This window comes from Larus michahellis, chromosome Z (genome assembly GCF_964199755.1).
Source record: "Larus michahellis chromosome Z, bLarMic1.1, whole genome shotgun sequence".
NCBI lineage: Eukaryota > Metazoa > Chordata > Aves > Charadriiformes > Laridae > Larus > Larus michahellis.
The window spans coordinates 16004928-16020172 of NC_133930.1; the positions used below are offsets into that span (position 1 = coordinate 16004928).

General features: G+C 42.4%; 1 protein-coding gene across 1 annotated transcript in view; it reads right to left on the minus strand.

Annotated features, from left to right (window-relative positions):
• The window catches only part of TTC33 (tetratricopeptide repeat domain 33), a 47497-nt gene extending 33202 nt beyond the window's left edge, over positions 1 to 14295 (minus strand). Inside the window, exons 1-2 of the mRNA XM_074570425.1 lie at positions 14247 to 14295; positions 13513 to 13741 (exon numbers count right to left, since the gene is read on the minus strand). Coding sequence (XP_074426526.1) covers positions 13513 to 13733 — 221 coding nt within the window. The 5' untranslated portion in view covers positions 13734 to 13741; positions 14247 to 14295. The remainder of the gene's footprint in view (positions 1 to 13512; positions 13742 to 14246) is intronic.
• Positions 14296 to 15245: the final 950 nt, after the last annotated feature.

A 15245-nucleotide genomic window follows, 5' to 3' on the forward strand; every position in this document is an offset into this window, starting at 1 on the left:
CAGCATATGAGGGGGTTCGAGCTGCTTCGGAAGTAGTTGGTACAGAAGCACAGCTCCTCTTAGCACCTCGACTGCCGGTGCTGGGTTGGATGTTCAGAGAAAGGGTCCCCACCACACATCATGCAACCGATGCTACATGGAGTAAGTGGATTGCACTGATCACGCAGCGAACTCGAATGGGAAACCCCAGTCGCCCAGGAATTCTGGAAGTGATCATGGACTGGCCAGAAGGCAAGGATTTCGGAATGTCACCCGAGGAGGAGGTGACGCGTGCAGAAGAGGCCCCACCATATAATAAGCTGCCAGAAAATGAGAAGAAATATGCCCTGTTCACTGATGGGTCCTGCCGTATTGTGGGAAAGCATCGAAAGTGGAAGGCTGCTGTGTGGAGTCCTACACGACGGGTTGCAGAAGCCAGTGAGGGACAGGGTGAATCGAGCCAGTTTGCAGAGGTGAAGGCTATTCAGCTGGCTTTGGACATTGCTGAGCGAGAAAAATGGCCAGTACTTTATCTCTACACTGACTCATGGATGGTGGCAAATGCTCTGTGGGGGTGGTTACAGCAGTGGAAGCAGGGCAACTGGCAGCGCAGAGGCAAACCCATCTGGGCTGCTGAACTGTGGAAAGATATTGCTGCCCGGATAGAGAATCTGGTTGTGAAAGTACGCCATGTAGATGCCCATGTACCGAAGAATCGGGCCACGGAGGAACATCAGAACAACCAGCAGGTGGATCGGGCCGCTAGGATTGAAGTGGCTCAAGTGGATCTGGACTGGCAACGTAAGGGTGAACTATTCATAGCTCGGTGGGCCCATGACTCCTCAGGCCATCAAGGGAGAGATGCGACATATAGATGGGCTCGTGACCGAGGGGTGGACTTGACCATGGACACTATTGCACAGGTCATCCATGAATGTGAGACATGCGCTGCAATCAAACAAGCCAAGCGTTTGAAGCCTCTTTGGTATGGAGGGCGATGGCTGAAATACAAATATGGGGAGGCCTGGCAGATTGATTATATCACACTGCCACAAACCCGTCAAGGCAAGCGCTATGTGCTCACAATGGTGGAAGCAACCACTGGATGGCTGGAAACATACCCTGTGCCCCATGCCACTGCCCGGAACACTATCCTGGGCCTTGAGAAGCAAGTCCTGTGGCGACATGGTACCCCAGAGAGAATTGAGTCGGACAACGGGACTCATTTCCGAAACAGCCTCATAGACACCTGGGCCAAAGAGCATGGTATCGAGTGGGTGTATCACATCCCCTATCACGCACCAGCCTCTGGGAAGACAGAACGATACAATGGACTGTTAAAAACTACACTGAGAGCAATGGGTGGTGGGACTTTCAAACACTGGGATACACATTTAGCAAAAGCTACCTGGCTAGTTAACACCAGGGGATCTAACAATCGGGCTGGCCCTGCCCAATCAAAACTTCCACGTACTGTAGAAGGGGATAAAGTCCCCGTAGTGCATATGAAGAATATGCTAGGGAAGACAGTCTGGGTTAGTCCTGCCTCAGGCAAAGGCAAACCCATCCGTGGGATTGCTTTTGCCCAAGGACCTGGGTGCACTTGGTGGGTGATGCGGCAGGATGGGGAAGTCCGATGTGTACCTCATGGGGATCTGATTTTGGGCGAGAATAGCCAATGAATCAGATCGTGTGCTGTTAATTGATAAGTAACACTGTCACTGTATGTCCTCATTGCTATAATTGATATCAGTTGTACTACAAGTAAGGCACAGGGATGATGGGATAAGAACTGATCTCAGCAGCTGGCGCCCAGCAGTTTCCTCAAGATCTACATCTTTAGCCCACGGACTGCGTGCATGAGCCACACCGGGTGCACCAGTCACAAGCTCCGAAAAATACAGCATGCAACAGACCAGCACCACCCAGCATCTCACCTGCCCTGAGAGACTGTTTTAACAAATGGAGCCCAAAGCCGTGGATTAAAAGAACTCAACGGACACTTTGGAGGGATGACCCATAAACTAAGGGCATTATATGTGTGTATATATATATATATATAACAGGGGAAAGTGGTGGCAATTCATTGGAACCTGCTGGGCATGGCATAGATGGTATGGAATAAGGGGTGGATAATGTCCTGGTTCCGGTGGGGATAGGGTTAACTTTTCCTGGTATTCCATGCCATGTGAGCCACGCCCACCCTGAGCTGCCGGGGGAGGGGGCAGGAACTTGCTGCTTAAAAGCGGGCTGGGGCGTCCCGGGTCCGGCCGGTCGGCGAGCGGCGGGGAGCGGCGGAGCGGCGGTCCCGTAATCGCGTTTGTATATTCCCCTGTCCGTGTTGTTGTTGTTTGCCTGTTCCCTTTGCTGTTCTGTTAAACTGCTTTTGTCCCAACCCAAGAGTCTTGCCTTTTCTTACGATCCTTCCTGTGTTAGGAAGGCACGTGCGAGCGGCACGTGGTTCTTTGTTGCCATCTGAGGCTAAACCACGACAATTAGAAAATTAAGCATGATATTAAAAATACTGCAACTCCTCTGTTGAGATTGGGATGGATGCACTGCACTCATTGCACAAATGATTGTGGGAAGCAAAACATACAAAGTCTATCACCTATTTCGTATATGTCACACAGTTTACCAAAAGTACTTGGCAACATATTTAACAATCTCGTCTACACCTATCCACCATAAAAAAACGTGTACTTCAGGTACGTACTGCTAAAACTAGAGAAAATAACTGCTCTGCATGTAACACATTAGCACTGTCCCTTAGGAGCTAAGTAAGAGTAACTTGTTCAAGGTCCAGTGATAAAGTCAAAGAAGAATTAGACTCGTTCTCAAGGACATGAACATTTAAAAAGTGTAAAAACTGAAATGTCAGGCCTGCAAATGAAAATACATTTACAGCCATCCATTTCAAATTATGAGTGCAATACAGTAACAAAGACACACAGGCAGCAACTAGATGACAATATCACATAAATAAAAGAATTTGTCTCCACTTTCCTTGCTGTTTGGACACTTATTCTAATATCCGTTTTCCTGCCTGTTTTGTCAAAAGCATTTGTGAACCAGATCAGAACCAGCAACCAGAAAGAGGCTGTTTTTGAGCTGGCTTCTTCTCCGTCCCAGTGACAAACTGGTACTCCCAACTGGTTCCCCCCAGGGTGAAAAAAAAAAGGGACCATTGCAAAGGGGTGGAAGTGAGACACCAGGAGAGCAGGGTCACATTGACCCTGACTGAAACGGGCTTAACCAGCAATGGAACTGCAGCCTTTGACGAGATACTTGACCCGCAAACAGCCAAAGCTAGGAAGCATATATACCATGCTTTCAATTAACTCAGCCCTGATACAATTTAACAATTGTCTACAAAATGACTAAATGGTTAACTCCCACATAAATAAATTAACAGAACAAAAAGCAGTAGAGAAAGTCAAGACCCACAATAAATTTATTTTTTATTAATTTGATGACCACATGGTTGTGTACAAGACCCTACAAGTAATTTTTCTTGTGGTAGTACGCTATGTCGTGAAGTCAACTCTAAAATGATTAGCAGTCCTATAACATCAAGTGTTTCCAGGAAGAACAGAGAATGTACTGCTCCTCATTTTCCCCACACGTTATTTAAACTAACCCTTCAAAAGACCTGACAGAACAAGTCGTTTGTAAAGAGTTTTTATTCTGAGCCTTTACTGCCAATCACCCTTTCCAGTTTAAACGTGATATGCCCTAAGATGTGGAGAACGCCATTTAGGGAACAAGAAAACAAGTTAACATACGTATATAAACGAAGATCTTCGTAGCAAAACACACTGCCATATCCTACTTCTTTAGGAAACTCCTGAAACAAATGCTAATGAGTAATTATGATCCCTTAATTTCAGTACATTTTAATTTTAGAATATATGGACAACAGGTATACATCATGCTCAATGAAGATCATGCAATGAATACCGAATTACTGTTTCAAAATTAAATTCCATGAACCATAAAGACAGTTAAAACGGGGGGGGGGGGGGGGGGGGAGGGGAATATTATCTTCATCAGCAACAATTACCAGGCTTTGTTTAAGAGCAAATGGACAAAGGTATTAAATTAGGACACCACTTCATTATTTTTCCCTGCAGCTTCCCCTATGAAGAGAAATAATATTATCAAAAAGTAGTTTCTAAATACAAAGGTTTTAGTATTCAAGTAAAAGCAACTTGGTGTATTTAACAGTAGACCTGGACAATAAACAAAACCACAAAACTGTAACTTTAAAAAAATTAAATATGATCATATTTTACAGTATCTAAGTTACAATATATAATGTCATTAATATAGGGAATCCTGGATGCTGTGACAGCAGTAGTTCAGCAGTGCAACTCTTGCCAGTGTCTGTCAAGGAAAGAATGTGGAAAAAGCCCCAGGTTGTATTTCTCTGTAAAAACTGCACAGATTATTAATGTAAATTGCTAGATTTTGCTAAATTGTATTATACTATGTATATAAATAGAATTCTCTACTGAAATTATGGGCAAAATCTCTTAGCTCAGGTCAGAAATATGTTCTTTAACTTGTAGATAGTTTAACTTCTGCATGAAAGTATTGACATTAATCTCTAGCCACCATCTACCAGTACAGACCTGCCAGCACAAACTCGTTTCTGTAGGACCGCAACGGTGCCAGTTTTGCTGCCACCGTGTCTACTATGTTAAAAGATGGCCCCTGTCCCAGGCAGTTTATAACAGTAATAGGCAGCAAACGAAAAGAAATGAAGACTGTGTCAGAGATCAGCTCTGAAAACAAGCCAGATCGTGAGAGAAATTCGCAGTGGCACACTTCATCTCAACACAACACTTAGAAGGAATGAAAATACACCAGGTGCTGTACACTTGCATATAATTTACAAGGCTAGAAATATGACAGCACATGTGCTTGCACATATTTTCTTCATTAACTTCTAAAGCACAGCTCTGATGAGTGATGAAAATTAATTCTAAAACATTGTCATAAGTAACAAGAATAAAAATAATAAAATAACAATATTTATATTTTTTATATTATTTATTTACAGTCCACTATGTTACATAGATCCTTATAGGTCTTTAAGTAGTACTACAGAGGTTTTTGGGGATTAGATGCAAATATTCTATTTGGTCATAAACAAAAGCTGTCTGGAAAAAGTGCTAGGAATCAAACAGAAGCAACATAAGCAGCTAGCAATGTAAAAATCCAGAAGCTACCAATTTGTGCCCTACTGATTACTAAGAAGAAAATTCTGCCCCTCTACTGCACCCTGGTGACAGCTTACCTGCAGTACTGTGTCCAGCTCTGCGGCCCTCAGCACAAGAAGGACACGGACCTGTTGGAACGGGTCCAGAGGAGGGCCATGAGGATGATCAGAGGGCCGGAACACCTCTGCTATGAGGACAGGCTGAGAGAGTTGGGGTTGTTCAGCCTGGAGAAGAGAAGGCGCCAGGGACACCTTATTGCAGCCTTTCAGTACCTAAAAGGAGCTTATAAGAAAGACGAGGACAGACTTTTTAGCAGGGGCTATTGCAATAGGACAAGGGGTAATGGATTTAAACTGAAAGAAGGTAGACTAGACTAGATATAAGGAAGACATTTTTTATGATAAGGGTGGTGAAACACTGGGGCAGGTTCACCAGAGAGGTGGCAGGTGGCCCATCCCTGGGGACACGGACAGGCCTCTAAGCAACCTGATCTGGTTGTAGATGTCCCTGCTCATTGCAATGAGGGTTGGACTAGATGACCTTTAATGGTCCCTTCCAACTCAAACCGTTCTATGATTCTATGACTGTGTGCAGTTTAAATAATCTACAATTCTTGCACCCACTCAGAAAAATATGCACTAGATTAGTAACAGTTTCAAAACTGAACTCCTGCTTTGCCAAATAATAATAAGTTGCTGGAAAATAACCTTTGCCAGAACAAAAAGGAAATAGCTACAATAAATTGCAATTTAAATAAAAAGAACTTCTTAAATCAAACATTCTACACGGAACTTCCTACTCAATGAGAGGAGGTATCACCAGGAAACAATAACTCTATCAGTAAGTGAGGAAAAACAATAAAGCTAGCAATAAAGACTAAGTTAAAGGCAAAATCACCATGTTACTTCACATGGCAGTTTACAGGAGGGTGTTAAACACTCTAAAACACTCTCTGCACTTTTTTTTTATTCTGTAGAAAGGTTACGAGGCCTGCAAAATGAACCTAATGCCCCAACTAACAAGAGAGAAGCTGCAACATATGCTTTTTCCCAAAAAATGGGTGTAAGTCCATACTTGTTCTGAGTGTTTTCTGTTTCAGCTCATGTGTTCTGTACTCAAGAGTTACAGTTTACACACCCTTAGTCTCATTTTAGTGACCGTATCATATGTAACACACTTTCAAGGAAGCTATCAGCAATTAGTTTGTATATACATTGGAAAACATCAAAAAGTGATCAGGTATTTTGTCTAAAAGTCACGACCATCTCAATCAAGCCCCTGTTTGTACTATACAGTGTCACTTAGAGTTATAAGCCTACCTATTTTCTCTGAATTTTTTCTCTGAATGATAGACCTTAGAAAACACTCAACCTAATCAGAGCTAATAATTGCTGAGATTAAAAATTTTCATTTTATTTGGAGAACACTGGTATTGATCATTCACTCTGAAATGAGGTAAGCAGTATATGGAATAGCTAATTATACGTGGCATGCAAATTACATCCAAGACTGACACCAAACAGTTATTTTCAGCCTACAAGGAATGGTAGGAGTGATTACTTACTACGTTCTCCTAATTTCAGGATGAACATTTTGAAGTGATTTCTTCTACACTTAATTACAAAATCCAACTCTGTAAGGCTTTCAGATCACTTTTATGGGAGGGTCAACATTCTTGATGCAATATATCAGCAACCTAACAGCTCCTATTCTAGAAGCCAGAAATAAAAGCTAAATTTGCAGACTCCCAGATTACCTACTGAATCAGTCCTTTTAACTTTCTAACTTCCAAAATACATCTTTGCTTCAGATGAGGTCAGTTAGCAGAGAGAGATGGGAAGAAGATGGATCAAAGACTGACCATTTTTTTTGCGTTTCTCTTTGTACCCAAAGCATTCCACCAAAGACACATGGACTAGTGAAACAAAATGAAAAATAAATAAAAGAAACAGAAGTTTTCCACCCAGAGAGAAAGGTTCCATACTAACAACATGTACAGCCAAACTCAAGTGTGAGAAACTACCTTTTGTATTCTAACTGCATCTGTACTTTTAATGGGATATAATTACACAATGGCTGAGATTGGAATGGACCTCTGGAGATCACCTAGTCCAAAGACCATGCTCAAAACAGGGTCAGCTAAAGCAGGCTGCTCAGGTTATTGTCCAGTTGGGTTCCGAGTACCAACAAGGATGTGAAGTCCACAACATCTTCCGGTCAATCTGTCTTCTAGCAGGTTGGCCAAGCATGACTTCTCCTTTGCTAATTGATGCTACCTACTCCCAATAACCTTCTTGTGCTTCCTATGTTTCAAAATGGTTTCCAGAATTACTTGCTCCCTCACCTTCCCAGGGACAGATTTGAAGTTGATAGGCCTGTAAGTCCCTGAATCCTCCTTCTTAGCCTTCACAAAGATAAGAAACATTTGCTTTCTAGCAGCCCTCAGGAACCACCCCAATTTGTCATGACCTTTCAAATGCAGTTAAAGTCTTTGCGATGACATCAACCAGCTCCTTCAGCACTCATGGATGCATCCCATTGGATCCCATGAACTTGTGTATGTCACATTTGTCTAAACATTTCACAGTCTAATCCTCCTCCACTAAGGGTATGCCTTCCTTGCTCCAGACTCTTCCTCTGGTCTCATGGGCCTGGGGCTTCTGAAGAGAAGTCTTATCAGTAAAGATCAAGGCAAAGACAACATCAAGTACATTGGCCTGTTCTGCATTCTTTGTCACTAGATTCTCTACCCCTTTCAGCAGAGGACTCACATTTTTCATGGTTTTCCTTTTGGTGATGATACACCTGTGGAAGCTCTTCTTGTTGCCCTTTAGATCCCTCACCAGATTCAACTCCAGGTGGGCTCTATCTCTCCTAACCCCAACCCTGCATACTCAGACAGGGTCCCTATAGTCGTGCCGGGTCACATGACACTGCTCCCACCTCTTGTATTTTTCCATTTTATGCTTGGATTTTGTCAGGAGCTCCCTGTACATCCACACAGGACTCCTATCACCTTTTCTTGATTTCGTCCTCATCAGGATGAACCACTCCTGTGCTGCAGGAGATAACTTGAAGAAAATGCACCCAGCTCTCCTAAACCCCCCTTCTCTCTAACACACCCCACTTCTCCTAGGCTACTCCATAATGTAACTCTGCCCACTAAACTAATGAAATGTTTCTGACAAAGATAGCTCTTGGATCTGGTAGGAAACCTGATTATTTTCACTATATTACATAAGTAACATCAGTTTTATTGACTGAAAGGCAATTTTGACACAGCGATATTTGCCATTTGCCATGTTAGTTGCACCAAAATGAATTATCAAAACTATCTGAAAGCAATGTTACTACTTTATCACTTTCTGAACTCATTAGCAATCAAGAGTTTATCATCATCTAAACCTGAAAGACACAAGTAAATTGAACAAATACAAATGTTATAAGAACATGACAGAAAGGCCTTTCAACTTTATTTAAAAAAAAGTATTACCCTTCTGCTCCATCTGCTAAATATATTATTTTTTTGATAACACTTAACTTACCATTACACAGAACAGACTTTTTATTTACAGGAATGTGCCTCTCATCATCTGATACTGACACTTAACAGCTTCTAGTGAGAAAGACAAACTCAATTACAGCTTAAATAGTTAGGGAATCATAAACTACACATGTTGAAGTGATGCTGGCATATAAGCATCAGGTGAAAAAAGTCTCAACTACTAAAAAGTGGAATAAGTAGCACTTCACAGAAGTTTGATTTATGGGGTTTTTTTTAGTAGTTTAGAAAATTAAACTAAGTAATTATCAAAGATTAATTCCTCTGGAAATTCCTCATGAAAATTGAACCTATTATCTGGTCTTCGCATAGCACCTTGACACGTCCTTATTTAATTTGCAGAAATTAAAGGAACAAAAGAGTAAAGGCTTATTAATCAGTCTAATTTACACATGAGGTGACAAAGTGACATCAACTACTTCTTTTAACATAGATGAGGCACTATAAGCTCAGACAAAACATAAAAGTGTTCTAGTCGAAAACGTGATCTTCCCAAACCAGTTCTACCTTTAGAGACAGAGATCTTTTTAGTGCAATATGAATAGTAAATAAATATTTTCAAAAGCGAGAGTAGTATTAACTTTTACTTAGCAAAATTTAAAAAATGAATGCAAATCAATAAGATTTTAAACCCAATAGTGTCGATTTGCAAAAGAAAATGAAGTCTTTAGATGAACATTTTTTGCAAATCTTTAGGGTGCTTTGAGAAGAACTCTATCTCCACCTACTGGACCGGCTACAAAAATGTTTGTAGTTTGAAAACAGCGCCAGGAATCGGATTGCCATCTATAGAAGACATCTATATGAACATGCAGCTCAGTTACACTGAAGATACTAGTCTGACAGACGTTGTTCTTCTCCTTACTGTTAGCTCTCTACACGCCATATGTTTGAGGACATAAAACTTCATTGTTTAGTCTTGCCTAAATCTGTTCATAAGGTAGTGTCCGCAGCCAAAGACTACCTACCTACCAGTCAAAATACACTGTAATTGCAAACTGTTGTGCTCAAAATACTGAGACTGAGCACATGAACTTTTATTCTTTTGTATTGTGCTGGATTTAAAACAGTATAAGACTATCAACACAAAAAAACTAACATGGATTATGGTTGGCTTTTTGGTTGGGCTTTTTTGGGGGTGGGGTTTTTTTTTTGGTTTGTGTATGTGGGCACATCCATACTGGCATTCTCAAGCGGGATAAAACACCAGCATTGTAAGTTTCATATAAGCAAAACCAATTTCTCCTCTGGAATATTTTCCGTTCTTTCCACCAACAGACAATATTCTATTTGTTAATTGCTCCTTCCCATACATGAAGAGAGTACACTAATATGCCAATTCTTCCACATACCTGCCTTTTGTTTCTGACGCTGAGATTATTCATTCACAAGTCATCTTCATAACTACCTCTTGATCAAGTTTCTAGGTCAGAATTTCCTAAACCATGTCTTGCGTATTAACAGACCCACTGGGATAATCAACCTAATTCAACACATTTCTGGTAGTCTCTCCATCTTTCTTCCCATCTCACAAAAAGACTGAGACATGGATCAGAAACTGTTCTCTCCAGTTTTTTTGTGTGTGTCTCAGTCTCAGATGAACAGGTTCATGCACACACATTACAGCAGGTACCTCAAGCAGCTCTAACAAAAGCTGATAACCCATGGAGGGCAACTCGTGGAGGGCTGCTACCTCCAAAACAATGGACCCATGCCACTCCTGAGTTTGCCAATGGGCAAAGAAAGCAGTCTGTGCAAATTCTGACTCCCAGGAAGCCCACTATTGCTTCCCCGCAAGAAGCATCGAGACTCGCTTTACAAGCACAAGTCAATCCAATCTCACTTGTCCACAGAAGCAGACTTACTGCATACACAGAGACTAACAAACCCATGGTGAGGGTGCAACACCATCACTGCCTTCCCTTACCAAAAAATAAGGTAATGGACTAGCCAGGCATAAAGATGATAATCCCTATTCTAACTAAGTAACAGTGGACCCGCTTACAAAATTCACCTTTCATCACCAACCAATGAATTGAATCATCATATTGATTTTGCCATGCACATTACCTCGGAGTCTCCTTTCCGTAAGAACTGAGGTTGAATTTATTACTTTCCATTCTTTCCTTTATTTAGCCTCTTGCTTCTTCCCAAGTCTGTTTTCTTTCAGGATCCCCTTCTTCTCTCCATTCCACAAGTAACACCAACTAAGACAAGACCTTAGTTATCCTCTAGTGCTCAGCCTTTGCTTTTCTCCCAGGTTTCTTCAATGGAAGAGATACCATACTTTTACATAAAAGCTACACAATCCAATTCAAAACTCTTTAACTGTTACTATGCTTTGGTATTCCAGGAACCAATCTACAAGTATTTAATTATTTACGTCAGTCTGCTTATGTTGTACAAAAGTATATCCAAGAAATAGACCATGTAAGTCAAACACAAGTACAGCAACCATTTTCCACCAGAGAGAATAAACATTCCTTTCAGCCTGCTTCCTCAAGTTCCCTGCAATGATACGTCAACTATTCCACCTGTTAAAGTAATGAAAGCCTCCCACTATGAGTTTAGCTTCTAACCTATGTGAAATCCTTTTTTTTCTAAAAGAAAGATCTGCCCGAAAGTTATGCACCCTGACAGCAGCATGCTACCATAATTGCCCAAACTGTACAGAGCGTGCTAGAGCAACTGATGGAAACTACAGTTCTAAGTCAGAGCATCTGTTAGGCCTCAGATGTAAGTGTTAACACAAAAGAGTGTGATGAGCCTCCCAAAAGCCGCATTTTAATTTCTTGTTCCTTGTTTGTCATACTCGTTGTAAGCCATTCAGCGTTTCTCAGTAGCTCTTATAAGCACTTCTGATGATGTATACTGCTCACTAAATTCACAAAAACCCCTTATGTTGCTACTTATGGATGGGTTAAGCCTTTGTGTATGGTTTTCTAACTGACAGATCAAGCAAAACTCAAAGACCAATTTAAGAATGTAAAAGCACCAAAAATTACCTGCTGCTCAAAATAAACAGGCAGCAGTCTATGTCTCTCTGCCCTAAACCACACATACAACGGATTATTTGCTGCTGTTCAAGAGATTTATTGAACTTTACATAACGCACAACAACAAATGATCAAATAAGAACACCAAAATCCACTGAGAAAAGATATACAAAGTCCAAAGCAAAATGCAAGGAAGGCAAACATAGAACAGAAAATAAGGCAAAAATAAAAATCATTCTCTTTTTAGTATATGTAAATACAGTAAATATTAGTGATTACCAGATGTAGAATGAAAACATTTACCAATATTTTTATTTTTTCGAACTTGAAAACACAGTCTCTATTTCCTGAAAAGGACAGAATAGACCTGCCTTTCCATAGACCACCGTATGATTTATTTCCAGTGTTAAAAACGAAGATGTAAATAGACTCCTGATTTGTGTATTCTGTGTTTTCAGCTACTAGTATTAATGTAACCAACTTATGCAGCTACTGCATTAAAGGTAGTGATTAATACGATGGCAGCATGTTTAAAACTGATTTAGCTTAATTTGGTTTAAATTTAAAGTCAACTTTTAAAGGCTTCAAAATTTTATTCAGGAATTACAGAACTCAGGAACACAGAAGGATGCAGAGAAGTGAATCACTGCCCCCCCAAAGAGTGTTACCATTTGAGTGAACAGTAAAAAGAGAAATCATATTTAAATATTTGAACAGAAACCTTTTCTCAAAGACCTTTTTTTACTTATTATTTTTTAAATCATCAAACGAGACCACACACACAGTGTGTTTATCATCATATATAAACTTGCCTGCTTTAAACGTACAAGTTGTTCCCTCCTCCATATTGCCCAGGGAACCCTTTTTTAGGATGAAATTCCTTAACACAAAACATTTAACAGCACAGGAGCACATACTGACTAATTATCAAATTATTTCTACCAGGACAATAATGTTATCTTTGATCTGGGAAAATTAATAAAGCTGAGATGCTCATACAAGTAAAGCCAGGACAGACACAGATTTAGATGTCAAGCATTCTGAAGATTTTAAGGGCACTATTCTTGGAACTGTTTTTCCCCCCTCTAGAGAAGATCTAGCCAAATTACGTTGTTAATATGTAATTTATAGTCCCTCTTTCCCAATTTCTCACCCTCCCCCAACTCCAAGGATACTTTCCGCTTGAAGCATAAAAGGACAACAGAACCATCTTTGCAATATCCTTCCAAAATTGCTGAACTCTCAAGACTCAGTAACAGAAGGTGTTCAGAGCAGCTACCTGGACCTGACTTTCCAACAGCATTAGGTGGATTAATAGTGCGTTAGCTGCTTTGCAGTATCTGCCTAGGCACTGTACACACAGAAATAAGCTTACCCTTTAATAAGACACATTTAGAAGAGAGGAGAAAGCTACCAGAGTAGCTAAAGCATTGCTTAAAGAGTGGCTTATCTCACTGTATCTCATTCACTCTTTCAACTTTTAGAGCCAATCACTTTCTATCTCCCTCCTTCTATCATTTTTTTGATACATGAACACTCAAAAATGAGATGAGATGGAGACTTCATTTCACAGCTGCCAACACCACCAAAGGAAACAATGTATTTAGTACCACACAGTAAAGGTAGAATGAAACCAACGATCAGCTCTTTAAATAGGAAAAAGCATGTGAATGCTAGTGGTTCCAGAAGGCATTAAAATATCATTTAACACTTATTCACTCAATGAAAAAGTGTAAGATAACTTTAGTACCTCCTATTTTCAGCCAAATTTGCACCTTCTTCCTTCAGCTCCTTACTTCTCTTTACACAGTCCTCCAGGAGAACTTCCTTTCTCCTCTTGGTTGCGTGCACCCAGTTTGCATCATCCTCATCAGCCAGGTCCTTCTCATCCGCCGCTTCTGCTTCAAACTGCTGGGAAGTAGCTTTGGAAACTTTCTCGCCAATCTTTCTCTTCCACCCAAAAGAAGCCATTTGGAGAACTAGAGGGGAAAAAAAAAATAACTTATCTTCAGTAGTTAGGAAATCTAGGTTTTAAGCACACACAGGGAAAAAATACGCCTCTCATCCCGGTTCTAGGCCAGAGTGCCCTCCCCATCCCCCGTACAGATCCCGCCCATCGGCTCCACCAGGGATGTCTTGTCAGGCCACTCGGTCCACGGCGAACGACACACCGCGGGCCTGGCCACCGCCCTGCAGCGCTGCGAGCCCCGCCGGCCGTGCGGGCCCAAACGCCTTCGGCCCGGCCGCCGGCGGGGGAGCGGCGACGCCCCCCCGGAACGGGCCGCCCTCCCCGGCCGGGGCTAGGCCCAGCAGTGGCGGGGGAAGGTGGGGGAAGGTGGGGGAAGGTGGGGGAAGGTGGGGGAAGGTGGGGGAAGGTGGGGGAAGGTGGGGGCAGGTGGGGGCAGGTGGGGGCAGGTGGGGGCAGGTGGGGGGAGGCGGAGTGCCGCAGGGCCCACGGGGGGAAGCCGGGCGGGAGAGCGGTACCTGCCGCGCTCCGGGGTCCGCACCGCCCCTCAGCCCCGGCCGGCAGGAAGCGGAAGGGCAGGGCGGCAGGGAAGCGGAAGCAGAAGGAAAGCGGAAGCGGCTGTTGTGGGAGCCGGGGGCGGTAGCGCCCGGCGGAGCGAAGGGCAGGTGTAAACCTCTGCGGCGGTAACGCTGTAAATCACGGGGGTGAACGGTGCTTGGCTGGACGGTGGGATTAAAAGGAACAAACGGACCTAAAACCAGGAGCTTTGGCGGGATGATTGCCCAGGAAACTTGTCGATACCGCATGAATCAGACAAAAATGTGCCCTTTAGGTGAACTTGACTAATTACAGCATGAAGACCACCTCTCTGGCAGTGAGGAGACTCGCCTGCGCCTGAGGGCCCTCACCCGTAGAGCCTGCGCCCTCAAACCAGACACACGCTACGTTTAATTGAAAACGAGGGCGTTTTACACCAGTCAGCTGCAAAATAAGGAAGGATGAGCACCAATAAAAAGTGGATAGACAATATGTCAATTATGCCAATTTACAATGTAAAAATTACAATTCCCAATGCTGGGTGTGTTAGCTTTGCGGAGATACCCCTAGCACCCATTTCTGCGCAGAACTGCTGATAAATAGGGAATACCTCGACACTGTGTGTTATTTATTGGCTTCCGCAGCAGATAAACGATCCCACAAGTTTGGGGACAAGAGCAAGGGAAGCTGGGAATGGCACCCATGTGAGACCCACAGCACCGACCATCCCACGGGCAGAAAAAATGACCCAGGAAACATAGCCAAGGCTGGAAGTTAGGGGGTTTCTTCGTAAAAGGAAGAAAACGACAGGGTACAGGGTTTAAAATTACTCCCGAGTTACAGAGACACATACCGAGACACAAGAAGCATCCACGGCAGTGCAGGGACAGAGCAGTGGAAAAGGGGAGAGAAGGTGAGTCACCACAGGTCAGAAAGGGACCTTGGCACTGAGTATCCAACATTCCTTCAATCCCAAATTC